Source organism: Argiope bruennichi, chromosome 1 (assembly GCF_947563725.1).
Source record: "Argiope bruennichi chromosome 1, qqArgBrue1.1, whole genome shotgun sequence".
Classification (NCBI taxonomy): domain Eukaryota; kingdom Metazoa; phylum Arthropoda; class Arachnida; order Araneae; family Araneidae; genus Argiope; species Argiope bruennichi.
Genome location: NC_079151.1, coordinates 77,360,298 through 77,387,269, shown reverse-complemented (window position 1 = coordinate 77,387,269; position 26,972 = coordinate 77,360,298). Strand labels below are relative to the sequence as shown.

The following is a 26,972-nucleotide window of genomic DNA, read 5'->3' as shown; positions in this document are numbered from 1 at the left end:
ATTACATTAGTATGTATTAAAGCAAATTTTTAAGATCTATACTTGGTTGCATTAATTTGCAATTTTATACTTAAAAGATATTTTTATTGAAATTTACAGTCAGGTTTTATTTTACTATTCTGCATTATCTATGAAACAAAGTACAAAAGTTAACTAAAATTGAAATATCTACTGCTTAATAAGACTGAAAATTTTAGATACTAACTGAGGATTATCTTGCATGGCTTGTTGCTTTTGATTGTTGATCATCAAAAGAATTATACAAATGTACCTATACTAGTTACCTACAATATATATATTACACATACAATAATATTTTTTTAAACATAAGAATGATATTTGTTTTTATTTACATTCATCTTAAAAGCTTAAAGTATAGTTCATATAAATGCAAGACCCTGCTTTTATTTGTAGAAATTTTTTTCACTGAATTCAGAAATTAACTGGTTTGCCAAACAATATATCAATAAGATTTAAAATTTGCAAAATGTATAAATTGATATTTTTGGGTTTTCTATTAATAATCTGGAATAAAGCTGTCTGATTAAATAATTTTAAATTATAGTTCTGAAATTTAATAAACTGTTACTTTTGAAAAATGACAAATAAAACTAATGAATGTTATTAAAAACCAGTAACTAAGTAAAATGTAAAATCATAAATTTTTAAATGAAGCGATTATTATCAATCTAAAAAAGGAAATTTAGATAGATCCATAATCAAGTAATAAAGATAGATCATTTTCAATTAAGATTTCATTATTAAGATTTATTATTTAGATTTGTTAATAGGCAAATTAAATCTGATGTTGACAGAACTTTAAATGAATACAGTTCTCCATTGTCACATTTCAAATATTGATTTAAATTCCTTGTTATATTATTGAAAAATTTGAAATGCATTTTAAATCCAAGAAAATATGGTAATTTTTTTAAAAAAAAAATACTGTTTTTGAAATTTTTAAGAAATGCAAAATGTCTGTAATTTGTCCTTTGCTAGAAAATATTAAAAAAATATTTAAGTGCAAACAGAAGACATTTATCTGGGCAAAGAAAAAAACCTCCTTAAATTCTTTAATTTACTATTTCATTTGATTAGTGGTATTTTAATGGAGTTTATTGAAAGTTTGGATCATTGAAAGTGGAAATAAAAATTGCGTGTGGTATATGACATGCTAAAATCTTTAACTTTCAGTCCAAAATTTGACAAATACGTTCTTTATTTTGTAATTTTTTTTAATGAAAAATTTCAAGTAGTATCATTTTACATATGTATTCATTTAAGAGCTGTCATCTTTTCTTTTTTTACAGACAGGTTAATTGGAAGGGAATTACTGGTAGAGTTCCTGATTCACAAGAGTTTTCCTCTGCATTCAAATATCATGATTTATTTGTGTAAGTTCTTATTCGAATGCTTTAATACTAAAATAGAAATAGTAGTGTAATAAACTTAATAAAAGGATAAATATGAAAATAAACTTAAAATGGCTTTCATTGCCTTACAATATTATGTACATTTTTATACAATTTCTACATATTCAGAATTCATTTTAGAAAAGGGATATTTATTCAAATATTAATTTTATGAAAATATTTCTTATATTTATATCTTATTCTTATGTTTATATCTTATTCTTATATTAATCTTGTATTGTCGAGTTACAATGAGCAAAATATTTATAAATTAAAACTCTTTAATTGAGATTAGCTGTTATTTATTTTTGGATTTTAATAAATCTTTCACAGCATATTGCCAATCAAATATCAAATTCTTTTGTTATTTAAAAAGACATTGTTATTATTATTTTTGATTTGAAATTATTTTTCAGGATTTTTTAAAATATTTATTCAATTTTATATTAGTTCTAAACATATTTATATTGAATTTTAAATGAGTTTGTGCTTTATTAATTCTCAACATTAATTTTTATCTTAAGTACTTTAAATTGAAATTTTAAAGCATAATTTGATTTGAATTAAATGTTCAAAGATCTGAACCTTTTTCTTTTTTTAATTTTACATTTTCTCTATTTATCTTTCTAGAAATATTTGCATTTTAGAATATGTTATGTTAAGATCTGCAAAAAACCCTCTTATATGTTTTTTAAAAGATTACATATATAGTTACTTATTTCTATCAAAAAATTTACCTATTAGTATATATCAATTCTAACAAAATGAACTAAACACATTTTTACTTAAACTGTAGACTCTGAATTATCAAACATAAAACGAACTTATGTTGAATAAGTGCAGATATAGAGTGAAAAAAGGGGGGGAGGGGACATTGTGTAAATTTCTTTCTATATATATCCATGATATGCTGTATTTTAAGTTGGAGGAGTTGTGTAAGTATTAAATTAATTATGTGAACTGAACTTAAAGAATTAATGCATTGTTACGTTAATTCTTTATTTTTTGCTTGATTTATTAAATGGCATTAATAAATGTAATGTTAAATATGTTTTAAAAATAAATCCATTAAATCAAAACAGTCTGGTTCTTTCCTTAAAAAAAACTTTATGATGCCAAGTTACTTACAGATTGATATCAGTTTCTACAAGTTTGTTATTCATTGTATTTAAAATTTGATTCAATATCTTTTAAATCTTTGTTAAGGGTTCTTTCTCACCCTGTAAAAATTACTATAATTTTGCTTTTAGTCATCTTAAGAAATTGATCATTTAGAATGATTTGAATAAAATTGTGAGGGATAAAAGCACAAATATCATACACACAAAAAAAAATTAATGGCCATGTTTGATACCATATTGTTTGAAGTTTTAAATTTTAATTATGATAATTGTTTGGTTGTTATATATTTCTAACCTTTATGTCCTATAATGACATAGACACTAATCTATGTGGATAAGTAACTAATATCTACACTTTTGACATATCTTTTCTAACATTGTGCTTCTGTCTTCGGTTTTTGTATTGTTATGTTGTTGTGATAATACTTCGAAAATGTGGTCCTTTTTTTTTTTTTTTTCCCCGTTGATAGATCATAGCTACTCTATTAAAAGTTTGCATCAAAGAAAAACAATGAACAGTGATCTGATTTCTTTAACAGAGGGTTTCAAATATTCAGAAATCCATTGTAGATTGAGTTATGTAAAATTGACTAAACAAATATAATGTTTGAAGAACGATTAGGATAGCTATCAATTGTCACTACAGATGACAATATTCTTCGAGCTCGTGAAATTCTCGCTTGTACAACTTGCTATTGGCTATTCTCATTCCACAGGTCTATATGACGGTGCATTTCCTCCTTTGTGGCAACATTTTATGATGAATCTCTGGACCATTGGCACCTTCCATACAGAGGAATTGGTTCATTGTTTATCTTTGCTACAAACTTCTAATGGAGTGGTTATAATCGATCTGCAATAGAAGGGATAGTAATGGCAGAATCAGGATCAAACTTTTATAGCATTATAACATTAATATAGGTTAAGACAAAAATCACCATGCATAATGTAAGAAGAGTTATGTCAAGAATTTAGGTAATTTTTATTTAACCTCTTGGTGATATTTAAAACTAGGAATATAATTAAATTACAATTTATATTTATTAAAATGGAATGCCGACAAGACCAGACTGTACCGAAATTCTATAAAGTTCATTAAAAAATTTTTTATTTCTGTTAAAAAATTGCATATGCATTTGAATAATGAATAAATTATTATTACCAATATTTTGTTTGAAAGTTGTATTTAAGGGACTAAATTTATTTGACTTGTAGTGTAATTATGAAGGTGCTAAAAATGAAAGTAGGATATATAGAATAAGAATATATAACAAAAGGTATGACATACATTGTAAAGTGTATTAGGCAAATTAATTTTTTTTTAAAAATTGATCATAATAAAGGAATTTTATAGCATTTTAATCTTAAAATATTGTATGGCTTTAAGCAAGAAGCATTTCTTTTTTATAATAATAAGTTTATTTACAATTTTATTACTTTATTGTCTCATGTTTCCACTTTGAAAAGAAAATCGGAAATAAGTATAGTTCCAGGTGCAATAAGTATAGTTTATAGCGTTCAGTTGTAGGATGAGGCTTTAGCTTCAATCTAAACTTATGGAGATTTCTTTGTAAATAATAATAATGTTAATTAGCAGTTAAAAATTATTTGGTATTTAATAATTTATTAAATTGAAAAATATGAAATACTCAAATCATGCAAGAAGATCAAACTAATATCTTTGTATAAATTCCTGCTTTTTAATAAGAGCATAAAAATGATTTGTCATATTTTGACTGATACCTTTATGAAGTGCTTGAATTAAATTCTGTAAAAAACGGCAGAAAAAAAATCTAGAAAACTTAGTATTAAAGACAAGACAAGATTCAATTGGCATCCATTATAAATCATATTTGTAATGACTTTTGTATTTTTGAAAAAGAAACTTGATGTATTTTTTCTAAAGGTATTGTGGTCATGGAAGTGGCAGACAATACTTAGAAGGCATTTCGGTCGATACAATGAAATGTCGTGCTGCAACAATTTTGATGGGATGCAGCAGTGGGCGCTTAAAACAAATAAGCAGGCAGCTGGAGGCATATGGAATTCCATTATCTTATTTAATGAATGGATGGTAAATATTATCATTTTTTTTAGCTTAGAAAATAATGTATAGAGATCTTTTAATATATCTTAATTGGTAATGATATTTAAAATTATTATTCTTTTACATTTATTGGATACTATTTGGAAGTTAAAGTGTGAATATATTTTAGCTAGAAGTCTTGAAGAGTTCGGATTATATATAAATATTTTTGTGTGATTGTTTGCATGAATCTTTTGGGGGAAATTATTATAAAGTATTTGTATCAATAAGTGAAATAACTATAGGATAGTAAAGCTGAGAAAATTAATACTGGTTTGGAAATTATATTGTTGCTCCATGGATGTCTGGTTAAATAAAAATTTTTTGTTTAAATATAGAACTGAAATCTGCATGTAAAACTTGGGTGATTTTCCATATATGTATATATGTATCTTAACAAAAGTTTGAATCAAACATATATATTATTTTGCATCATTTTATATAAAGTTGCTTTATGTTCTTTAAAATAAATTTAATTAATTTTTGCTCTATTTAAATTTGGAGCAAAGGTTTTGTGCAATTAAATACTGATGTGTTTGGATAGATAACTTTTAAATTTTGATCACTGGAAATTATTATATAATGCACTTCTAAATGGAATTGCTTTAAAATTCAATGAATAGTACTTCAAGATGCATGTTAACAACTTAATAATTTACCCTCCTTGTTTTGATTAATATTCTGTAATATCCATTCATATATTTTCAATTTTCATATAATACTGCAAAATCAAACATAAATGTTTCATGTCTATTTCAGCCCATTTGTAATTGGGAATTTATGGGATGTCACAGACAAGGATATTGATAGATTTACAAACAAATTACTTGAATTATTTGTGCCAAATTATTGTCAAAATCAGAATTCCATAACAGAAATTGCAGATGCAGTTAGACAGGCAAGAAATGCTTGCAAAATGAGGTATTTAGTTGGAGCAGCACCAATCATGTATGGAATTCCGACTATGGCCAAAAATTAGTTTCGTCATTTTGTATTAAAACTTGTAAGACTAAGAAAAATGTCTTTTTTCCCTCAAGACTTTTGTAAAATATTTTTTGTATGTAATAAAATCTTTTTACCTTTTTTTTTTCAGTAAAATTATTTATCCTTTTTTTTTACTTTCTTTTCTTTGAAAGTTGTTTCCAGCCTGTTATTTACCTATCTGTGTTAAAAGCTGTATTGTGTGTGTGTGTGTGTGTGTTTAAAGCGGTAGTATAGAATTGCATTGTAATGTGAAACGTAATTGAAAGTTTAATACAACTTAATATTGATTAATTGCACTGTTTAAGTTAAACTCTTAATCTTAAATGGTGGAAAAGATTAAATTTTTTGTATGTGATTATAATATATTTATTTTATGTCGTATGTTGTTCACCGAAATAGAAAAAATGGAATTTACTCTGTGGAATTTTTAACTGAAAGATATTTTTAATATAATTATAATTTAAAGAAAAGCTTAGCTTATCTATGTCAGTATCCTCACAGAGGTTAAATAATAGTATTTGATATATTTAATATTATTATGAAATAAGTTTAGCTTAATTTTAAATGTCTATTATTAATACAATACAGATAAAATGATATCAATCATTTAACACGACATTTATTTGAAAATTTTCAATTCAGATTTTTTATCATTTAATTAATTTTAGTGAAATCGTTTTTATATAAATTCATACCCATGATATCGTGAAATTGTAGGTCATTAAAGTTGTGTTATTTTAATTGTCTTGCATACGTTCTGTTTATTGAATTCTGTGCATATGAATCTTTTTAATGGATGAAAGTCCCAAGACATCCTAGTGCTATTAAAAATGCAAATATCCTGTCATTTTTCTATTTTATTGTAATATTACTATTTGCAGTATTGTAACTCAACTTTTTTGTCTTGTAAACTAAACAGATGTTAAGCATAATTCTTCCTTAATTTTAAATGATGAAAAGATCGCATCACAATCGCACAAAATGAATCAAATATTTGATGAAACAATGAAAACACTTTAAATTTCAGTGCAGCAATGCAATCTGTTGTTGAAAATTAGTCAAAATAATAATAATTTGAAAAATCGCCAAAATTCAGGAAAAATTTGGTCAGCTTTTAATGTAGTGTTATTATAAAGGTTTATTTATTTATTTTTTTAATTTTCAAACAATGTAAAGCCTTTTTTTTTTTTTTTTTTTTGTGCAACTATATTTTCAGAAGCTATCACAGAAAAACTTCGAAATTTAGCTTAACTTTTTATAAATTAAAATTTCATAAAAATCGCTCCAAGATGCACATTTCTTTCTTTCAAGTATATATATATATATATATATATATAATATGCCAAATTAGATGTAGTATTGGGCCGGCGTCCTGGCATAAGGGTAGCTCGCCTTCCCCGTGATCTGGGCGTCCTGGGTTCGGGCATGGTTGTTCTTCATGTGTTCTATCTGTGAGATGTGTCAATGTGCTCCCCTGTAAAAAGGGGTTGTGCAAACGGATGTGATGCGCGAGTAGCTAAGATGTACTCTTGGCCCAAGTTGGTGCTACTAAAACAAGAGATGCTCCCTTGTCTTACTCCGTCAGCCAGCTTATCCATGGCAAGTGCCATTATAAACAACAATAACAATTAGTATTGGAGATATTGTTAATGGTTGATTATTTCGAAATTCTTTTTGACAAAAACGCATTTAAAAGTAAATAGTTACTGTAAAAAAAAGTATTTCGTTGTTATAAAATTTTCCAAAATTAATCTAATATTTCCTCCTGCTGGATATTGTTCGTGCATAAGATGTTTAGTGCTTAAGCGCAGATGACAAAAAGCTGCTATGACTCCATATTGCATGTTTTTAAGCTTATTGAGTTGCTACTTAATAATAGTTTTGTAATTTGCTAATGAAATTATTTAATTTGTTCTTTATTCCCAATCCCTTTGTTGATTATTTTATTTTAATTATTTTATTAAGAATACTATTATCTGCAAATTCGTATGATTAAAAAAAAATATATAAAAAAAAATAAACTTGTGTAGAATTTAGATGCTTCAGATTGAGTAATAAAATTTTATATTATAAAATAAGGCCCAACTCTAATATAGTAATTTTGTTCGTAGAACCGTGTTATGCTGAAATTCATTGTTGGGTTAAAAGTTATCCGATTTTATACAACTCTATATGTAAGGTGTTCCAAAAATATCTAGCAAAGTTTTAAAAAACTGAGATAAGCACTTTTTTTTTTTTTTTTTTAAAATCTTAGAATGTGTTTTCAGAAATGAGAATGCATAATATCTAATTTCTATTTTCACTTTGTTATTTTAACTTTACATCCCCTTACTGTAACAAGTAAATTTTTTGTATTTTAAGTGAACATGAGTTTGTCACAGCTTGGCCAGTATTCGCCCTTGCGCCATAAGAAAACAGTCAAATCAAATTAGATGCCAGCAGATGATGCAGGTTATATCAATTGATATCATATGGGAGTAAAGGTGTCTGGAATTACAGCATCTCAAAATTAAAAAAATAATAATTGATTTCCCAGTGACATAAATTTTATTTCTTTATGTATATTCTCAATTTTTTTTTTCAAAACTAATTTAAACATAATTTATAATAACTTTTTTTCCCTTTAATCAGGTTTTTCTTTCCCCTTCATATATTTTTACTTTTAATTTTATATCTTTGTACTTTTTAATTTGCATTTTTCTTTTCATTTTATATCACCTGGAAGCAAGATGTATCTAGTTAAAAAAGTTTTCTAAACTTTTTTTTTTAAAACCATTTTTCTTAGTTTTAAGTTGCAAATATAATTTTTGTGATGTTATTGTACAGCCATTATTTTTTATACCTTTTTTTTCGTACTAATAGGCGACATCCACATTCTCTCTAGTTTAGCTTTAATTATATTAATTTTTAAAAAGTGAGACTAAAGCTATTTCAGTCCAGTTTAAAGGCGACTGTTTATATTAAATCGTCAGATGTTGGAAGCACACATGAACTGGCTCCTTTTTCCAAACTTCCAAGACGTTTAACCCTATTGATATAACGTCCACCAAATTCACCTATTCGGCAGTTTTCTGGAGCAATCGCATTTTCGTTTCATTTCGTAGTTTAATGTAAATATATGTGTACATTTCTTAGTTTCAAATTTTAACATTTAAAGGTCACTACTATATTAATACAAGGTGTTTCGCTTGAACACCCTCCTCCCTTCAACTTTATTTGTTATATACTATTCCTTTTAATATTTTTTGTGCAGTGGTTAGCACTATACTTTAAAATTTTAATAGTTCTAAATTAATACAAGGAAAACTTTAAAGTGCATATTGCTTTTTGGAATTCAAACTTTTAGAAACTTTATTTTCTAAAACTTATAATAATTTTTCTTGTCAGTTAAGATACTCTTTCCAAATTGTAACCAATCTCTAATAATAATATAAATTATTGCAGCTTTATAGGATGGATTATCGAAACTAAATTAATTTAATACACATTTTAAATACATGTGTATGAAATTTCTTTTAAATACTTCTCAGTTATATAAATTATTACACTTATTTCTTCTACTATTTCTATTTAGAAAATAAATAAAAATTAATTACAAAGTGGCAAAAATTCAAATGTAATATTTAACAAGTGGCTGGGAATAACTACTGTTCTGTGTAATTAATAGCTGAAAATTTTATCTTTTAATATCTTTAGTGACTAGTGAGCTTGCAGAGAATATTGGTTGCATTTAATTTTATAACTTCATACCCATGATTAAGCCAAAATAACGAACATTTAAGCCGTGTTATTTTAATTGTTTTACATATGCTCTGTTTATTGTGTATGTGAACCTCTTTGATGGAGGTCAGTCCAATGACATTATGGAGCAGTTAAAAACGTAAAGATCCAGATCATCTATCTTTTAAATTTCGCAATAGTGTAGCTTCATATTTTATACGACTTGTAAACTACATAGATATTTAACGCTTTTTCTTTAGCCTTCAATAATGAAAAAGTGAATAATTTGTTCTATTATTATAAATATGAAGTAAACTTGAGCGGCTGATTTTTAAAGCTGCATTATAGTTCATATAATTTAATGAATTAATATAAAATGCTTTGTTTTATGAAATGTTATTAATTAAATATAAAAGTTGTATTTAGGAATAAATTAATATTAAATGCTGCCATGAATAAATTATAATATTAATCTTTTGTTAAAAATTAAGCAACAATTTTTTTTCTTAGAAAATTAGCAAAAATTCGCATGACTATTAAATTGATATCATGAAAAAGATTATATATATTTAAATTCTGAAATGGTGTAAAACTTACTCTTTTATGATAATATTTTCAGAAATTTTCATGGAAAATATTTTGTAAATTTTTAATTGAAATTTTAAAACACTGAAGTTCTCCCTCCAAGGTATATATGTTCCAAATTTTGTAGCTTTAGGTCAAAGGATTTGGCCTGTAGAGCACCAGAACATACAAACACTCTTCATTATTAGTAAAGAAAGATATAGAATTTGACATTCTATGTGGAAACAATGCATTTTAAATATTCTAAGAATTCAGTTTTCTTCATATTTTACTTGATTTAAAATAGTCTTTGACTTGAATTTTTAGTTTCAAATTTCAAACATAATAATTTACTAAATTTTAATTCAAAATAACTGAAATGCAATATAATAATTAATGTCATAAGCAACTCGCAAATTTTAAATTGATTAAATTACTTTTTCTAACATGTTGGGCAAACCTATTAATAAGTAACTGATGGACTAAAACATAACTCTGTAAACCTAACCATTCATTTGGTATTATAATGCTAATATAATTCTTTATAAATTACATTGAAATATTGTTTAAGAAGTAACTCCATCCCTTTCCCTTTTAAAGTAATGGTAAATATTTAAATCTCTTGCCTTACAAGTATACTAAAATGTTTTGAGATTGAGGTGGTGTTATAAACAGGACAGTTAAACAACATTTTCTAATAAGTGTTCACTCTTCAAACAAATCTTTCTTCTATTAATTCCTTACTTGTAAAATATGCACTTTTCCTTTTTACAACAAAGATCTATCATGTGTTGGCATTTCTTAATTTGGCATGATTATTTCAGCTTAAGACAGCTGAAAATGAAAAGGGTGTTTTTTCTCTGTATATATATATATATATATATATATATATATATATATATATATATATAATGTCAATGAATGTAAAAAAAATGCACATCAAAGGGTTAATTTTTATTAGTACTACTTGGTATTGCAATTAGTATACAAATCATCCAATTTTAAAGCATCTGGATATCAAGATATTAATAAATTTATGAATAATTATGTTATATATTTGAAAACATTTGAGTATCAAAAATTTAGAAAAACTGCAATTTAATGCAAACAAGATTGCATAGGCAAGTAATCATTTTCATATTTGTTTATACTTCTGAAACAGGTTTGTAGAATTCATTTGAATACAAATGATGATTATCATTTCTTGTTCATAAACTTTAAAGCAGTAGTAAATAAATACATATATAAATGCTTTTTTTCCAAACAGCTTCACTGTAAGATTCTAGTGAAGAACTATTTAATCAAATTCAGCAAAATAAATTAATTCTCAATAAAATTAGAATGTACTTAAGATCACAAATATATTCATTAAAAATTCTAAGTTTCTAAAATATTTTTAATAAATATACTTTTTATTTTATATTTTTAAAGTACACACTTTGTAAATAAGTTACTTTCAGTCTTTATATAAAAAAAAATGTATATACAAGATATGAATACAATATTTAAAAGAAATCATATTTTGTGTTTATATTTACATAATAAATAATAATAATAAATTGGAATGTGCTATAATTCCAAGTAAAATTAAACATTTCTGAGGAATTACACTGAACAACAAGTTTTATAAAAGAAATGGCCGTTACTAGTTATTCATGGCAAATTCAAATTAGAATGAGTAACTCCCTTTTTATTCTCAATTTCAAAATCAAAAATATAATTTTATATTAATTATTTAATTAGTTTTTATAAAATACAATGCATATATATTGTTTCAAACAGTCTGTGGAACATTTTATACAATGCTTACAATTTTAAGATGATTACTTAGCCCTATTGTTTAAAAAAAGGAAATCATAAAAATAATATAAATTTTAAATTACTTATTTTGCAGTTATTCTGAAAGCATTTTGCACATTAAGAAAACAAACTTTTTGCCCTTGTTTTCTTCTTTATTTTATTGAAGTATAAAATACTTAAGAGTAATTTCAGATAATTTTAATTTTTTGATTCATGAATTATCTGATTTTTAAGTTCCTAGAAATTGACTCAATTATTTTTAACACTGCATACGAACATATCATAAAATTAGATAAATGTTTGTATACTAATTATTTTCTTTATCTCATAAAAAGGTATTTAAGTTAGAATAAAGATAGATAGATATATCTTTAATACTATATATATAAATCCAAGTCTATTAAATATGTAGATATTCCTTCAACATAATTCAGATTTAATCATCGATAAATTATATTAAAAATATTCCGACTTTTAAACTGAATAACTGCTGTCTTTTGTTAAATCTTTTAACAAAAGTATACTACTATTCCCTACCTCTTTCTTATTCATTTAATAATAAGAGGCAACAGTAACTAAACATAGTATGTTAGTATTTCCATTTTACATGCTAAGTCAATTAAAAAATATCTACAAAGAATACTCCTAATTAAAAAGCAATTACTATTAATCATAAAACTGAAATTTAATATTTCCCAATTATTTTTAAATAAAATTTGATAAGCCAAATCAAATGCAAAAGGTATGTTAAAATTCAATTATGACATTTTAAAAATTGTTGTTCAGTGTAATAGCTAATAACTTTAGATTTACTTACAAAGTTTCTCATTATTTATGAGAAATTTGTAGGGAAAAAAAGCATTTTTTTTTTTTTTATCACAATACCTAAAAATAAAATATGAACAGTCTCTTAGATTTATAACAGTCTTAAAATATCACAAAAATATAAGATAACCCAAAGAATAAGTAATTAGAGCAAAGATGCAAGCAAATAAGATTATTTAAAAAATAAAAATATTTTTATCAAATTAAAGTTTCATGCCATTTGGGAGGGGGGGATGCAAAAACTGAATGTGTATAAATATTTAAAAAAATACATAATATCTGAAGTTAAATGCCATATTTTTAAGTAATAATTGATATCATGAATTTGGGTATGAATGACGAGAATTACATTGTTATAAACTGATCAAAATAATCATGCATAAAAATTGCTCTATACAGTTTTAGAACAGACACATAAAAAGGAATAAATTGCTATTAATGCCACATTATTATTTATATTCAAAATTGCATCTAAAAAGAAAACAAATGTTGAAAGTAAGGAGTAACTTTGAAACATTTATCTATATACTTTATTCCTTATTTCAGAAAACAGCAATTTTTGGCCCATTATGGGCCAAAACTAAGCTTTTCCTTTTGTTTTTTCATATTCTAATCAAATTTACATGCACATTTCTTTAAAATTAAAGGGTTAAATATTTTTAATATGTTAGAGAATTTATTTAAAAAAATGTTTATTCTATTAGAACACAAATTTTTCAGATCTTAAAGCTATCAGATCATTAATTTAATCATATTAATTATTTAAATTATTTCCATCTACATATATATTTAAAGTAAAAAGGTAAACATTTTTATCAACACAAAAATGAAACAAAATGCACATATGGCAGGTACATAAAGAAACAAACAAATAAAAAATGATTTTAGTTTTGTATTAATAGTTTTACAATTATTAATACAAAATGACAATTCTTAAGTTGTTTTGAGTATATATTTTTAGTAAACAAACTTTTCATATTCATATTTTTTTTTTACATTAAGAATATTAAACTTGTCTATAACATAATTAATTATATGAAAATTACAAATAAATAATTATTTCAAGAAGTTCAAGTATTTTCTTTCATGTTTTTAACCTAAATCTTTATTTTTCTATGATGTTTAGAACTAAAGTTTTAGGCTATTGCAATATGCATATAATGATTTTTTTAATATTGAAATTTACAAATAAGTATAATAGCTTCATTGTGTTAAAAAAAACTTTTATTTTTTTTTAAAAATTATAATTTTTTCATCAAGTTTATTTATGTTCATGTTTGGCTATATGTTATTTTTTTTTTAATTAATTGTAGCAACAGTAATATACATACTGGTGTAATAATCAAGTGCATAAAGGCAATAACTAAAACAGAATAACTGTCAAATATGCTTAAAATATTTTTAAGAATTAATTAAAATTAGAACAAAAATTGTCTAGAAATAAAACTGGTACCACTGAAAATCTTATTTAAATATTAAGATGGTACATAAATCATTTTAATACTGTGATATTTTTTGGGAGATTTCTTGGGGAGAAAAATCAAAGTTTGCTTAATATTTAATTAACTAATACTTTACTTCAACTGATTCTGATATGCATAATCTCACCCTCCATGCATGATGTGCCAAATTTGATAGCATTTGGACTAACAATGTTAATTTGCATTTTGTACACAAAAATAACATCACACTGAAGAAATAATTATGTAAAATCAAATAATTTAGAAAAGGAATTTAATTTTTCATGATATACTACTTAACAGAAGCTTACATTTTTGGGGGAGATTAAGTCCTAAATTATGCAAGCTAAATTTAATTAAATTTGCATATTTCATATCAACTTTTACAGTAGCATGAGATTAATTTACCCTTTTCATTTTCATAAATCAGAATACAGTTACAAACAGAACTGAATGATTTAATACTAACTAAAATTAGTGTTTTACTATTTTAAGGCAAATATTTCAATAAAGATTTTTTTGTAGGTTTATAGAGACATTGAGAATACAATTCAGTACTGTTAAAAAAATTATCAATGCATAAAAATTTATGACATATGATATTTCCACTGGTTACTTTTTTTTTTAATTCTTCAAGACTCAAATTATAAAAAGACAAAGGAAAAAATATCTCATGATTTCTCAGATATATTATTTAGAGATTTTTCCCCCTGAAGATTAACAATTGGCTTTCAACAATCTTACACTTATTAAAAGACAATGAGACGAACACAAATGTCACATAACAAAGGAATATTTATGTTATATTAAAAAAATACTTTGAACAGTTATTTTTAAAATAAAAAGTATTCACTGAAGGGAGGAGGGATACAATTTGCTTATGAGCACATATAGGAACAAATTTCACACAGAAATGTAAAACAAATAATTTACATATATAAAAAAAAGACTATTAAATATGCAGAATTAGCCTTAATAATATAAATATTTGATATATTCACAAATTATTTAAGCAGATATAATTATTAAGTTCATACATGTGTGTTTGTTAGACAGCAGCTCAACGTAGAAGTACAATTTTCTGACAGACATGGAAGAAAGTATTTATATAGCAAGATAAGTCCATATATCTTTCAATGACAATAATATTTAAATCTATTCTGTAATTATAATTTCTATTTTCATCAATTTATTAGTTTTTTTTAAATAAAAACTAATTAAAGAAACTTAAGTTGATGATTCAAACAACTAAACAGATTTTATTTTTCAGATTAAAAAAAAAAAAAAATTGATACTGAAGGATAGTTTTACCCTATATTTTTATTATTTTCCTCCTCCCCCCCCCTTTTTTTCCTTCTTTTTCTTCTAGTTTCCTTTGAAAATGATCTAGAAATTTATCAAGATGACTTCAAAGAAAATGTTTAGGATAAAAAATACTCAGATGTAATAGATTACACCTGTATATCTTTACGTATCTAAATAATTTCAAATTTATAAATTGAGTATTAGGTTTTCTCTAGATTGAAAATTGTTAACCAATAAATATATTAAAATTGCTTTCTTTTGTAAATAAAATTTATTTCCAAGAATACATCTTTTACAACAACAATATTAGCAAAGCATACTTTGAAACAAAATGCCTTTTTTTTTTTTTTTTTTTTTTTTTTTTTTTTTTTTTTTTTACAGATAAGTCTAAAATTATAAACTGGACCATGAAATTATATTACTATTATGTAGATAATATTTCTATAACAAAATTCTCATAATTAAGGTTTTATTGCTTTCTAAAATTGTTTCAAGCTGTTTTCTAATGAATCTCATTTCCTATATGCTACTATAAAGTGGGTAAATGTGATAGCTTTGTTTCAAGTATGATCTGCATTCCATGACAATGCAAGATCCTAATATTATCATAAAAAAAATTTCTTCAAAATCATTTTCTTATTATTACATGAATTCTTCATGCAAATGGATATGAAGAATTTCTTCATGTAAATGCATTAAATAATATTTTTTAAAAAACCCTGCTAAGTTTTCAAATTAAGCTTTGATTGTTTTAAAATTGAATTCTATCAATGAATGATATTTAGTAATAGCTCAGTTATAAAATCAGGATAACAAACTTAATATTTATTATAAAAGCATGATACTCTAATATAAACTCCAGGTAAATGAGTGAGTCTTTATTCTATAAATTTATGTTCGATTTCTCCAACTTTTATAGTTTTATTATTTGTGATAATAATTATGAATAAATAAAATATAATGCAATTATATTAAATACATTTTCTTAATTAAATAGAAAAATTGTGTGTCCAAATTTAAAACGGGCATTATATAAATACTTTTTTCCATAGCAATATATTTATACATATATTCACATATACTTTAAAAACATTGCAGAATTCCTTCAAAATACAAATTTGCTCTTTAATTTGTTATAAAATTAAGTAGAAAAGCAACAGAAGAGAACTATTTAAATTTATTCAATTATTAAATAAAAAATAACAGCAGTATTTGTTTAGTTTTTCATTTAATTCAATGCCAAACTCTAGAACTACATAAAAAAAAAATCTTTTTAAAAAAAATTTCCCTATGGCCTGCCTAGGAGTTACATAACTTTTCATATACAGTGCTCCAATATCACAGCATTTAAATCCTTTTATTAATGTTGGATTAAAAAAAATGTTACAGAAAACAATTAATATAAATCTCAAAATATATTACTGGGTAATAAGAATTTTCAGTAGTTATAATGCTTTTAATTTAGAAATGAACTGACTAAAGAGAAATCTTGTTTGAGAGAAAATTAAGACAATAGGTTTTTCAATACTGCAATATATTCCTTTAGTAAATCCAGCATTCCGAATCCATACCATTAGATATAAAAATTAATAATTATATACAACAAAGAATACAAAAAAATGAAGAAATTTAACATGTGGTATTCACATATATTCCTGGCGAGAATCATTATACAAAAGTGTATATGATTATCACCAAATGAAATTCATTAACCAACAATTAATACTTAATTAAAAAAGAAAAGAAAAACTGAAATGAACTAGATTGAATTTCAGGCTGTAATATGCCAACATTGACTTTAGCAGGTGAAATTGTATAATAAGACTGATAAACATTATAATGCACATCTGTCAAATAAATTGTTAAATAAACCATTAAAATGAAATATGATTAAAGGTTTGCCATCCAAATTATCAAATTAATTTTTGTCAGCAATATGAATTTTTTAAAAGAGTTGGATAATTAAATAGGCAAATACCTAGGAACTCCCTCAAATTCAAAGGGTCCCGAGCACTCGGGATTCTATCTGTGCCATTTTAATAGACACTGAAATGTGTGCTTTCATTTTATCATAAAGCCCACGCAATCAAACTTACTTAAATTAAAATCAAGCATGATTTAAATTAATTTTGGAACATTATTCCAATAATATTCTTAATTACTGTCTTCTATAAGTTATATTTTATCATTTTAAAAAAATGTCCAGACCTATTATTACATATTATTTTCATTGTGTTGGAAACAGTTTCATCCTTTTTACAAATTGTTTTCTTTAAAATTACTTTGAAATTCAGCTATGTATTTTTTTTAATGCGATATACTGAAAACAAAATTTAAAAATTGATTTGTATTTAAATGTTTTGTTATCTCAGTATATCAAAATTTGAAACTTAAAACTATTCATATAAAGATTAAAATAAAACTTATAGAAAAGAGAAAAGGGGGATTTACAAGATTTTTATCACCTAAAAGTCCTCGGGTTTAATCCAACCCTTCATTATGAGAGTATCAAGGTATCATCATAGAGAAGACATAGCTTGTTCCATACAAAACTTAAAAGTTATGGGAGAAAAAAACTAAATTTACAATTAAAAAATTAACTCTGCACATTAATAAATATTTTTACTCCAACCAGATTTCTAATATGAATTTTTTTTTATAATTTCATAATATTAATATTATTAATAGAAGCTGAGAAAACAGATTGTAAGCAAGCAAGCAATTTAACTATTAAATTTTGATATGGATTTACAAAATGTTTCAAGCTATATTTTAATAAATGAATAATACAGAATGACAAATCAAATATAAAAAAAATTCTATCATCAACAACTGTTTATCAGGTATAATAATGACTCATTAGTTTTTATAATATTATATTTCTTTATTCATCGACCATGTATTATTGCAAATGTTCTGGACATTTTATCGAAAGCAATATGTTGGCATATGATAGAAATTTCAAGCAAAGTTTTAAGACAAATATTTTATATAAAGAAAATGGTTAATGAAGTTAAAGAAAAATGGCTAGTGTTATAGGCAAAACAAAATATCAAGGAATAAAATTATAAAGGTTAAATAGATTTGTCAGAAGAAAACATGATTGGTCCAGTAAATGTTTTAAAATAAAAGGGAAAAAAAAGGGGGGGGGGGTAATAAATTATATTCTTGAAGAAACTTTTATTTTAACTTTAAGTTTTGAGATTCTATTTCATTAAATAAATAAATAAAAATAAAAACACCCACAGTGGTGTTAAAAAAAAACAGATGAAACATTAGTATCAAATTCTGTAGCAAGTTCGTTTTATAACACCCACAATACAAGCTTCATGAGAAGAAACAAAATGCTTGGAAAATGAAACGAAACCAAAAACACAGAATTTTGATTTGACAGATGTGATTATAAGAAATCAATTTGTATTAAAAAAGCAAAGTTTAGATATACCACCACTACAAAACTGTATTTTTCATATTTTAGTTAATATTCCTTCAAATAATTAGTCATTATATTCATTATATAATACAAAAAGAGAGCAACACGATAAATTTACATATTACTTATGAGGAATGTTGTTGTTGTTCTTCTAATTCTTCCATTTGGCAATGTATTGCTGTGTCAACAACTTCTAGACTGGCCCAATCTAATTCCTTTATTAAACAGAGAACAGCAGATAAAATGTTGGCAGACTGAAAAAAAAAAAGTGAATGAAAGATCTCTCAATAGATTCATGATATTGATGCTTTTTAACTGATAATTTTTATAATCTATTCACACAGTAGCTCAGTGATCTTTAAGATACAATTATACACGTGATAAATAGTTTTGTCTATATACTAATTAGATCATAATTTTTTTAAATGACAACAACAGCAAATAATATGAAGAAAGGAGAGGTCAATAATAATTTCATACAATTCACAAATTTAATTTCAGGGAGAAAACAAAATAAAATAAAGACTTACTCTGCTTTTTCCACCCTTAGGTAGCATGCGGATTGCAGTAGGTCTTTCACATCTTGGAGTCATGCGTGGCATATAAGGAGGAGCAAATGCACATTTTGGAGAATAATGTTCTTTTGTGGAAGAAGATCCTGATGGTGTTTCAGGATATTGCTCCTGTTCTTGGACGAACTCTCGCTCAAAATTTTCTTGAAAATTAGCACAAACATTTGAATTAGAAGTTACTGGACTTGTTTCTGCTGATTGTGCACAGATTTGCTGATAACATTCTTCTCTTTCAGAATACACGGATTCTTGAGAGAATCTTTCTTGATAAGCAGCTTGGGAAACATGATTCATAGATTCTGGTTGCTTTGCAACATTTCTAACAACATGAAATGATTCGTTTCCACTGTGAAAGATTATTCATGGATTAAAAATGAATGAAACAATGACTTCTAAATTTAATAAAAACAGAAATAGGATTTTGACCAATACTATTTCTGATATCCTTTAAAAATTAAAAAACTAATAGGGGTGTTTTAAATTCCTTTAGATATTCATTATTAAAAATAAAACAAAAAAATTATAAAAATTTATCAGAAAAATATGTTTCAAAAATAAAGCCCTATTCATATATAAATGAATTATGTTGGGGCTCAGCAGAAATCTACAAAAGAAATATCTTTAAACAGAAAAACACTGAATTGTAAATAAATAAAATAAAATATGTTTCCTTTCTTACAAAATTTTCATGCAATTAAATCAAAATCTGTGAAGGCAATTTTGATTTATTGCAAAATAAGTCAATGAATATAAAAAAAAGACTTTAAATATGAATGATAATCTTTGTTTTTGAGTTCTGCAAAAACAACACTGAACAAATTGAATATAAAACAAGACCACTTTAATTATATATTAAAAAGTAATAACTTTACTTTACTTAACCACTTTAATTATATAAAAAAATATATATCAAATAATACATTTAATATTTAAGACAAAAGATAAACCTCTGCTTATCTTTTTAGATTATTAGCAGTTATATACTAGTAGATGTATAAATAGGTCTTAGACACTTTCCAAAGCTGGTGTTTTTGAAATATGTAATCTTTTCATTTACTGGAATCAGTTACATTTGATGAATTGCCTTTTTAAAGTGCAAAATCCAGATTTGAGCAAAATTTTGTTCTTCTTTAAGATTATGATAAAGTGATTATTCTTCATTCTTCTTAGTTAAAAAGTATAAATATATTTTATATATATATATATATATATATATTAACAGCTGTCATGTAGATTTACTTAATTTTGGTTTCCTGGTAGAGAGAAAAATGCAAATTACAAAAACATTTTTGCAAAATCTAATATAAAAAAATCCTACAAATAGTTTCCTCCAACACTCTTTCATTCCTAGACATGATCTTAAGAGGCTATCTTTAGCCTCCTCGACCCTTTAATAGATAAACTCATCCAATAAATTCAGTTTAATATGTTGGATGAATGGTTAGCCCATGTTAAAATTTTTAGGCAAAGTTTATGAATAAATGTCACTCAAAGTGAAAAAAAAATCTTCAAAGAATTGATTATGCTATGATAGAAAAAATAATAATTGATATCAAAAGAGTTTACCAATTTCATAGTTAATTCTTATCCAAAATATAGAATATAAAGCCCTGGACAGTGAATAGTTCAAATCAAATTTTTGGTTTTATAATATACACCCTATAATTGAAAGCAAATGCAATGTCTTTAATTATTCAATACCAAGTCATTCCAATTCTAAGATCTGTAGACAACATTTACCATCATTGAAAGGCTTTGCACTTTCAACCTGCCCCTTGCAGGTTATACTTATGAAACGGGAAGGCCATACTGTAAATATTCCCAATTAAATCCCCTCCTCAATTTAAAACAATAGATAATCTGTAATAATAATATAAAAATAGCAGAAAATAGAAATATACACCAGGAAGATCTCCTCATAAATAGTTACATTAATATTTCTTAAAATAACGAACAATGATAAATAAATAAATATATAATTAAATATAAAATAGTTTTACTGCCTTTGAAATGAGGGCAGAATGCATTAAAAAATTAAAAAATATATATTTCAGTAAAATATATAGAAATTAAATTTACTTATTAGGAGTCACTGGAGAGCCAAAGGCCGTGTTTTCAACTGAGAAACTTTCTGTGTGGCTTACAGAAGAAATTTCTTCATAACTAGTAGAATTTTTAATGGCTGAATGTTGAGAATTAACTGGACTTGTTTCTATATTATCATCTTGAGGAAGTAACATTTCAAGTGGATAGCCATGTTTTCTTGCTGATTCAATTTCATCAGGGCGAATTGCTATTCAATTAACAAAAAATAATAAATAAATAAATAAAAATAAAATAAAATACTTTATGAATACTCTTCTATCATTTAATAAATTTATTCAACATAATAGAGTATCAATTGAAACAATCTCTAAGAATAAATAAATAATTAATTTTCAAGATATGTAATTTAAATTCAATATATTTTCAAAAATTTTTCAATAAGTTCTTAAATAATTAGAAAATATATTCAAAATCACAAAAAATAAATTATACCAATTTAATGTACAAAAAGAGATAAAACAAAGCAAATGAAATAAGAATTTGTTCTCTAAGAAACTATTTTATTTTTTAAAATCAATTGCATTTGAGAAACAGCTTGTTCATCCGGCATAATGAGTGATTCACAACAATTAAATATTCTACATATTTCAAATTTCCTTGAGAAAGGCATCTGGAATTTTTGATTACAAACATTTAACAAATGCCTATTCTAAAAGAAAATTTCAATTCTTTTCTAATAAATTTTTTTAGAAAATTTGTGTTTATTTTATTCATTATGATAACACACCTGCAGATTTATCAACCTAAAGTGTATGAAGTACCTAAAGTGAAAAAATCAGAAACGGCCTACAATTTATTAATATAACAGCTTAATTTACTAAGTCTAAACATGTTCATAAAAACTTCAGAATAGTATTTTCTATATTAGAAATGTTTCAAATTCACAGACTTTTGTTAATGGATACAATAATGAAATTAACAGTAAAAATGACGATAATTAAAATAAGAAAAAACATGTTAAGTTAAAAGAATGTTGAAAGCTTTTTATACATCCATTTGAGTTACAGGAATAAACTGCAGATTTAAAATATAAAAAATCTATTAATTTTTTTTTTTTCAGATGAATGATCTGTCTTATAGAACATCACCATATACACACATTTTCATTATTATTATTATGCATTTACCAAAGTTGTAGATTGTGTCCCATTTCAATCATATCAACGCATGCCTTTCTCTGCATGTCCCCTTAGACAGGACAGTATTTTCTAACTTTAAACTGTGATAGATGTTTCATAGAATTCTAAGCCTTACATCAGTTCTTTCTATTGTATACATGCTTCTGTCTAATAACACATTTATTTTCTCATAAATTATTAAATTATTATTTACTATTAAATTAATTTAACAGCAAAATTGAAACATGCTAATAAAAATTAATGAGTAGCATGTACAATCATTCAGCATGATTTTTTTTTTTTTTTTTTTTTGCTTTGTATTGTAAAATTTTGTATATCAAGAGTCAAGAATAAACTATTATAAGTTACAAATTTCAAATTTTATGTGAAACAAAAAAAAAAACAAAAAAAAAAAAACTTTAGAGTATAATGTAATGTTTGCTGTTTCTTCCTCTTATTATTTTCTAGCACATAACTACAACACACATTACCCCCTTCAAAATGTCAGAATAATGGAAATATAATAGAAATATCAAAATCAGTACAACTGGACTTACAATCTCTGAGGTGCAGAATAATTAGTATCATGGGTGACTTTCTTTATAAAATTCATAAATATTTTAACCAAATAAAATAGGGAAGACTTCTTTATAAAGCTGACAAAGAATATGAAAAAATGAACTATATCTTCAATTCCTCAATTTTTTTAATAATAGAAGAAAATAATGGATTTTTTAAAAAGAATGGAAATGGTTTGAATTTCACAGCAACAATACAAAATATTATTGCAAATTATAAATAAAAAGTATACTTATGTATATTTACCTTTTATTTGCTTGACTGAAAAAATAACAAAACAATTAGTATTTTTTAGCTATTTTATTTTTATCTAAGGAATTTCAACTAACAGATGTATGTGTCAAAGGTGCAGCTGCATTATCACATGAAAATCATTCAAGAAAAAATTCCCATTTGAAATTATATAAAGTCTGAAAGCATTCCCATAATTTCTTGGTCCTCCTTCTATATTAATTTGCTGAATGTATTGTTCTACTACTGGTCATGAATTGACATTCTAAAAATTACTAAAAAAATTAACATTCTCTTTAATAATGAAGAAATATCTTGTAATTTCAAGTTAACTCCTTTCCTGCTTATTTGAGTAGAAGTTTTATAGACACACAATACAATTTATTTCCATTTTGTAAATTCTTCTTAAATATTGTCTTTCACCAACCTTTAAAAACATTTTAACTGTTTTAAATTTCTACTTAAGAATTCTGTTAAATTATTATTTAGTTAGTTATCTATACTTATAATAAAGCTCAATGTGTGTGTGTGTGTGTGTGTGTGTTGGCGCTCTACAGGCCAGACCGTTTGACATACAGCTACCAAATTTGGTACATGTATACCTTGGAGGTTGGGAATGTGCACCTGGGGTTTCTTTTTTCGAATTTTTAATTAGAATTTTAATTATTAATTAAAAACTAACTTTCCCGCCAAAAAAATCTTCCATTATCCCCAAAGGCTTCAGTTTTTTTTTTTTTCTCCCAACAGTAATGAGGCTAGGGTTAAAATTTTTCGGAGGATTATTTCAATCGGTTCTGTTTATTTTCTTAATGTTTGATGCATTTAAAATGAAACATTGTTAATGAATCAAACTTTCAGATTCATTCTGAAGTACTTTTGAATTAAAATAAAACAGAATAAAGGATATTAAAAATTTCTAATCCGCATAGCGTTACCCCAACTGGCGTAGAAAAAATCACGTATTTGCGTTACGTAACCGGCGAAGAAAATTCACGCATGCGCATTCTGTTCTGATTGTTGCCATGACAACGTTATCAATGGATGATTTAAATTATTTTTGGGTTAGTTGCATGCTTTTGTAAGTAAATTGTATTTATGTTAGTTATATATTTTTTGTATATGCTTATAGTTTTAAGTACATCGTTTTTTAAGTAGTTTTTTAAACCTGTTTTCGACCGATTGATTTAAACGATGCATTTTATTTTCTTAGTGTTTAGTGCATTTAAAATTAAACATTGTTAATGAATCGATCTGTTCATGACAAATCTGAGAAAATTTTGTTGACCAACTCTTGAGATATTACATAAATTAAAAAAGATATTCTTTAGTGCCCATAAAGTTTAAACGCTGAGTGACTCTATTTTCAGTAATCAGATTATAAAAAAATGCTTTGTTTCAGTAAAAAATATTATTATATTAATTGAAGATAAATTCTTTCCACTTTAATTTAAAGCATAAATTCTACCGTTTTCAACCGTTTATTTTAAACGATTCTTTTTATTTTCTTAGTGTTTGATGCATTTAAATTTAAACATTGTTAATTAATCGATCTGCTCATAATGAATCTAAGAAAATTTTGTTGACCAACTCTTGAGATATTTCATAAATTTAAAAAGATATTCTTTAGTGCCCATAAAGTTTAAACGCTGAGTGACTCTATTTTCAGTAATCAGATTATAAAAAAATGCTTTGTTTCAGTAAAAAATATTATTATATTAATTGAAGATAAATTCTTTCCACTTTAGCACCCGTAGAATTTAAAGCATAAATTCTACGGGTGCTAACATAAAATGAGAAAGATACATATTACATTATGACTGAAGGCTTTTATAATATTATGAATGAATTATATGATAATCAAAATTTGAAGTTTTAAAATATTTTGATGAAGAAGCTATTAAAGTAGAAATTGCATAAAATATTTAATTATTAAAATTTTAATGAACATTAAGATTGGCGAACCGGCTGGTCGCCAAAGGCGGCTAGTTATCCAATAAATCTAAATTGGATTTCTTTTTTTAAGTTCTTCAAAGCTTGTCCCTTCCTCTTTTAGATGTGATATTCCTATCAGTGAAACTGCATCATGTTTTTCTTCATTATTTGGATACAGTGATAATAATATCTGAAAACTACAATACATTTGAAATTCATCTTTAAACTTTCAAATTTACAATAATCCAAAATATGGCTTTTTACCAATGACTATATTTTCAAAACTACAAAATCAAATAAAATATTTTGATATAAAAATCAAAAACAAACAAACAAATAAATAATAATAATAATTAGGAAGTTTCTTCCCTAAGAAAACTCTAAATGAATACTAATTTTGATGTTTTCTGCAGAAATTAAACTAATGCTAAGATAATGTCCTTCCACAGAATACTAAATGTAATGGAAATGTTAAATGTATTATTTCTCATTTTCAGTTTCTAGTTGTATTCAAGAAATCAAAAAAATTCAAGTAGAAAATAAAAATTCATTATCAAATTATTAAGATCTCAAAGGATCGAGAAACAATAAAAAAATAGCGAAAATATTAATTCAAGGAATATGTAAAATTACGAAATATTATTGATTCATAAAAAAATTTAAATATGCAATTTAATAAAAATGCTGTGCGTTGCACAATTACAATTGTTTGAACAATTTATAATTACAAAATAAAGATTTGATTATTATTTAACTACTTAAATTTTATGTTACACAGAAATAACTACACTGCCCATTACAATGCATAAGTACCTTAAGTTCTTATAGCAGAAATATGTCTGATTTAAGATGCTACAGACATCTTAGGTACCCATATTCACAAAGGATTTCATTGTTATAAAATCCAGAATTTATATTTTAGAGTCAATAAATTTGATAGAGTTTTCGAAACTGTTAACTTATAATTTGTGGGAACTGGAAGGGGATAGAAATATGTTCCAATCAGAAAATATATAACCACAGTTTCATTTTAAAACAAATGATTCTGATTTAATGATACTCTAACTTAGAAAACAGATTCATTTAAGAAGATATGAAAATTCTCATTCTAAGAGATCTTATAAAATGATGTTTACTTCTTACAAGGATTTTCAGAATTTATAAATCAGCATTATTATATTTGGGATAATGCAATTTAATTTCAATGCTCTACAATAAGAATGGATGCAGCAACTTCACAGCTTTGGAAAGAAAATCATAAAATTAGGAATGTAAAAGAAAAGGGTAAGAAATCTATACATAATTTTTATATAAAGAATAAATCACAATATAAGTTTATATACATTTAATAATTAAAAAAAATATTTTAAGATTTGGGTTAAGTAACAATAAAAGCTTATATACTCACGCATGTTATCTAACTTTTGCAATTGTGGCAAGGCACGGATAACTGTAAGTCGGTAATCATCACTTTCAGCACAAGGATTGTCAGCTAACCATAAATTTTTTAACTTCGGAAGATCTCTAAGATGACGAATTTCTGCCAACTCAGAAATATTATTTTTTCGAATATACAGCTCTTGTAAATTACTGCAGTGTGAGAAGTCTTCTAAGCTTGATATGGCATTAACACTAAAAAGAAGTAAAATGCTCCTCTAAAATATTAATAAATGCAATTTTCTGATACAGTGGATTATAAAGTAAGTTGCTTAAGAGGACACAAC

At 24.8% G+C, this 26,972-nt stretch overlaps 2 protein-coding genes across 4 annotated transcripts in view; one reads left to right on the top strand and one right to left on the bottom strand.

The window, feature by feature from the left end:
* Nucleotides 1–5,650, top strand: part of LOC129976082 (uncharacterized) — a 61,760-nt gene extending 56,110 nt beyond the window's left edge. For all 3 annotated transcript variants that reach the window (XM_056089580.1, XM_056089656.1, XM_056089493.1), the window contains exons 23-25: nucleotides 1,311–1,394; nucleotides 4,440–4,607; nucleotides 5,379–5,650. In XM_056089580.1, the coding sequence (XP_055945555.1) occupies nucleotides 1,311–1,394; nucleotides 4,440–4,607; nucleotides 5,379–5,598 (472 nt within the window). In that variant the 3' untranslated portion in view covers nucleotides 5,599–5,650. The remainder of the gene's footprint in view (nucleotides 1–1,310; nucleotides 1,395–4,439; nucleotides 4,608–5,378) is intronic.
* Nucleotides 2,898–26,972, bottom strand: part of LOC129976256 (uncharacterized protein F09G8.5-like) — a 30,904-nt gene continuing 6,829 nt past the window's right edge. The window contains exons 4-8 of the mRNA XM_056089774.1: nucleotides 26,657–26,880; nucleotides 21,362–21,575; nucleotides 19,241–19,628; nucleotides 18,836–18,964; nucleotides 2,898–3,386 (exon numbers count right to left, since the gene is read on the bottom strand). Coding sequence (XP_055945749.1) covers nucleotides 18,836–18,964; nucleotides 19,241–19,628; nucleotides 21,362–21,575; nucleotides 26,657–26,880 — 955 coding nt within the window. The 3' untranslated portion in view covers nucleotides 2,898–3,386. The remainder of the gene's footprint in view (nucleotides 3,387–18,835; nucleotides 18,965–19,240; nucleotides 19,629–21,361; nucleotides 21,576–26,656; nucleotides 26,881–26,972) is intronic.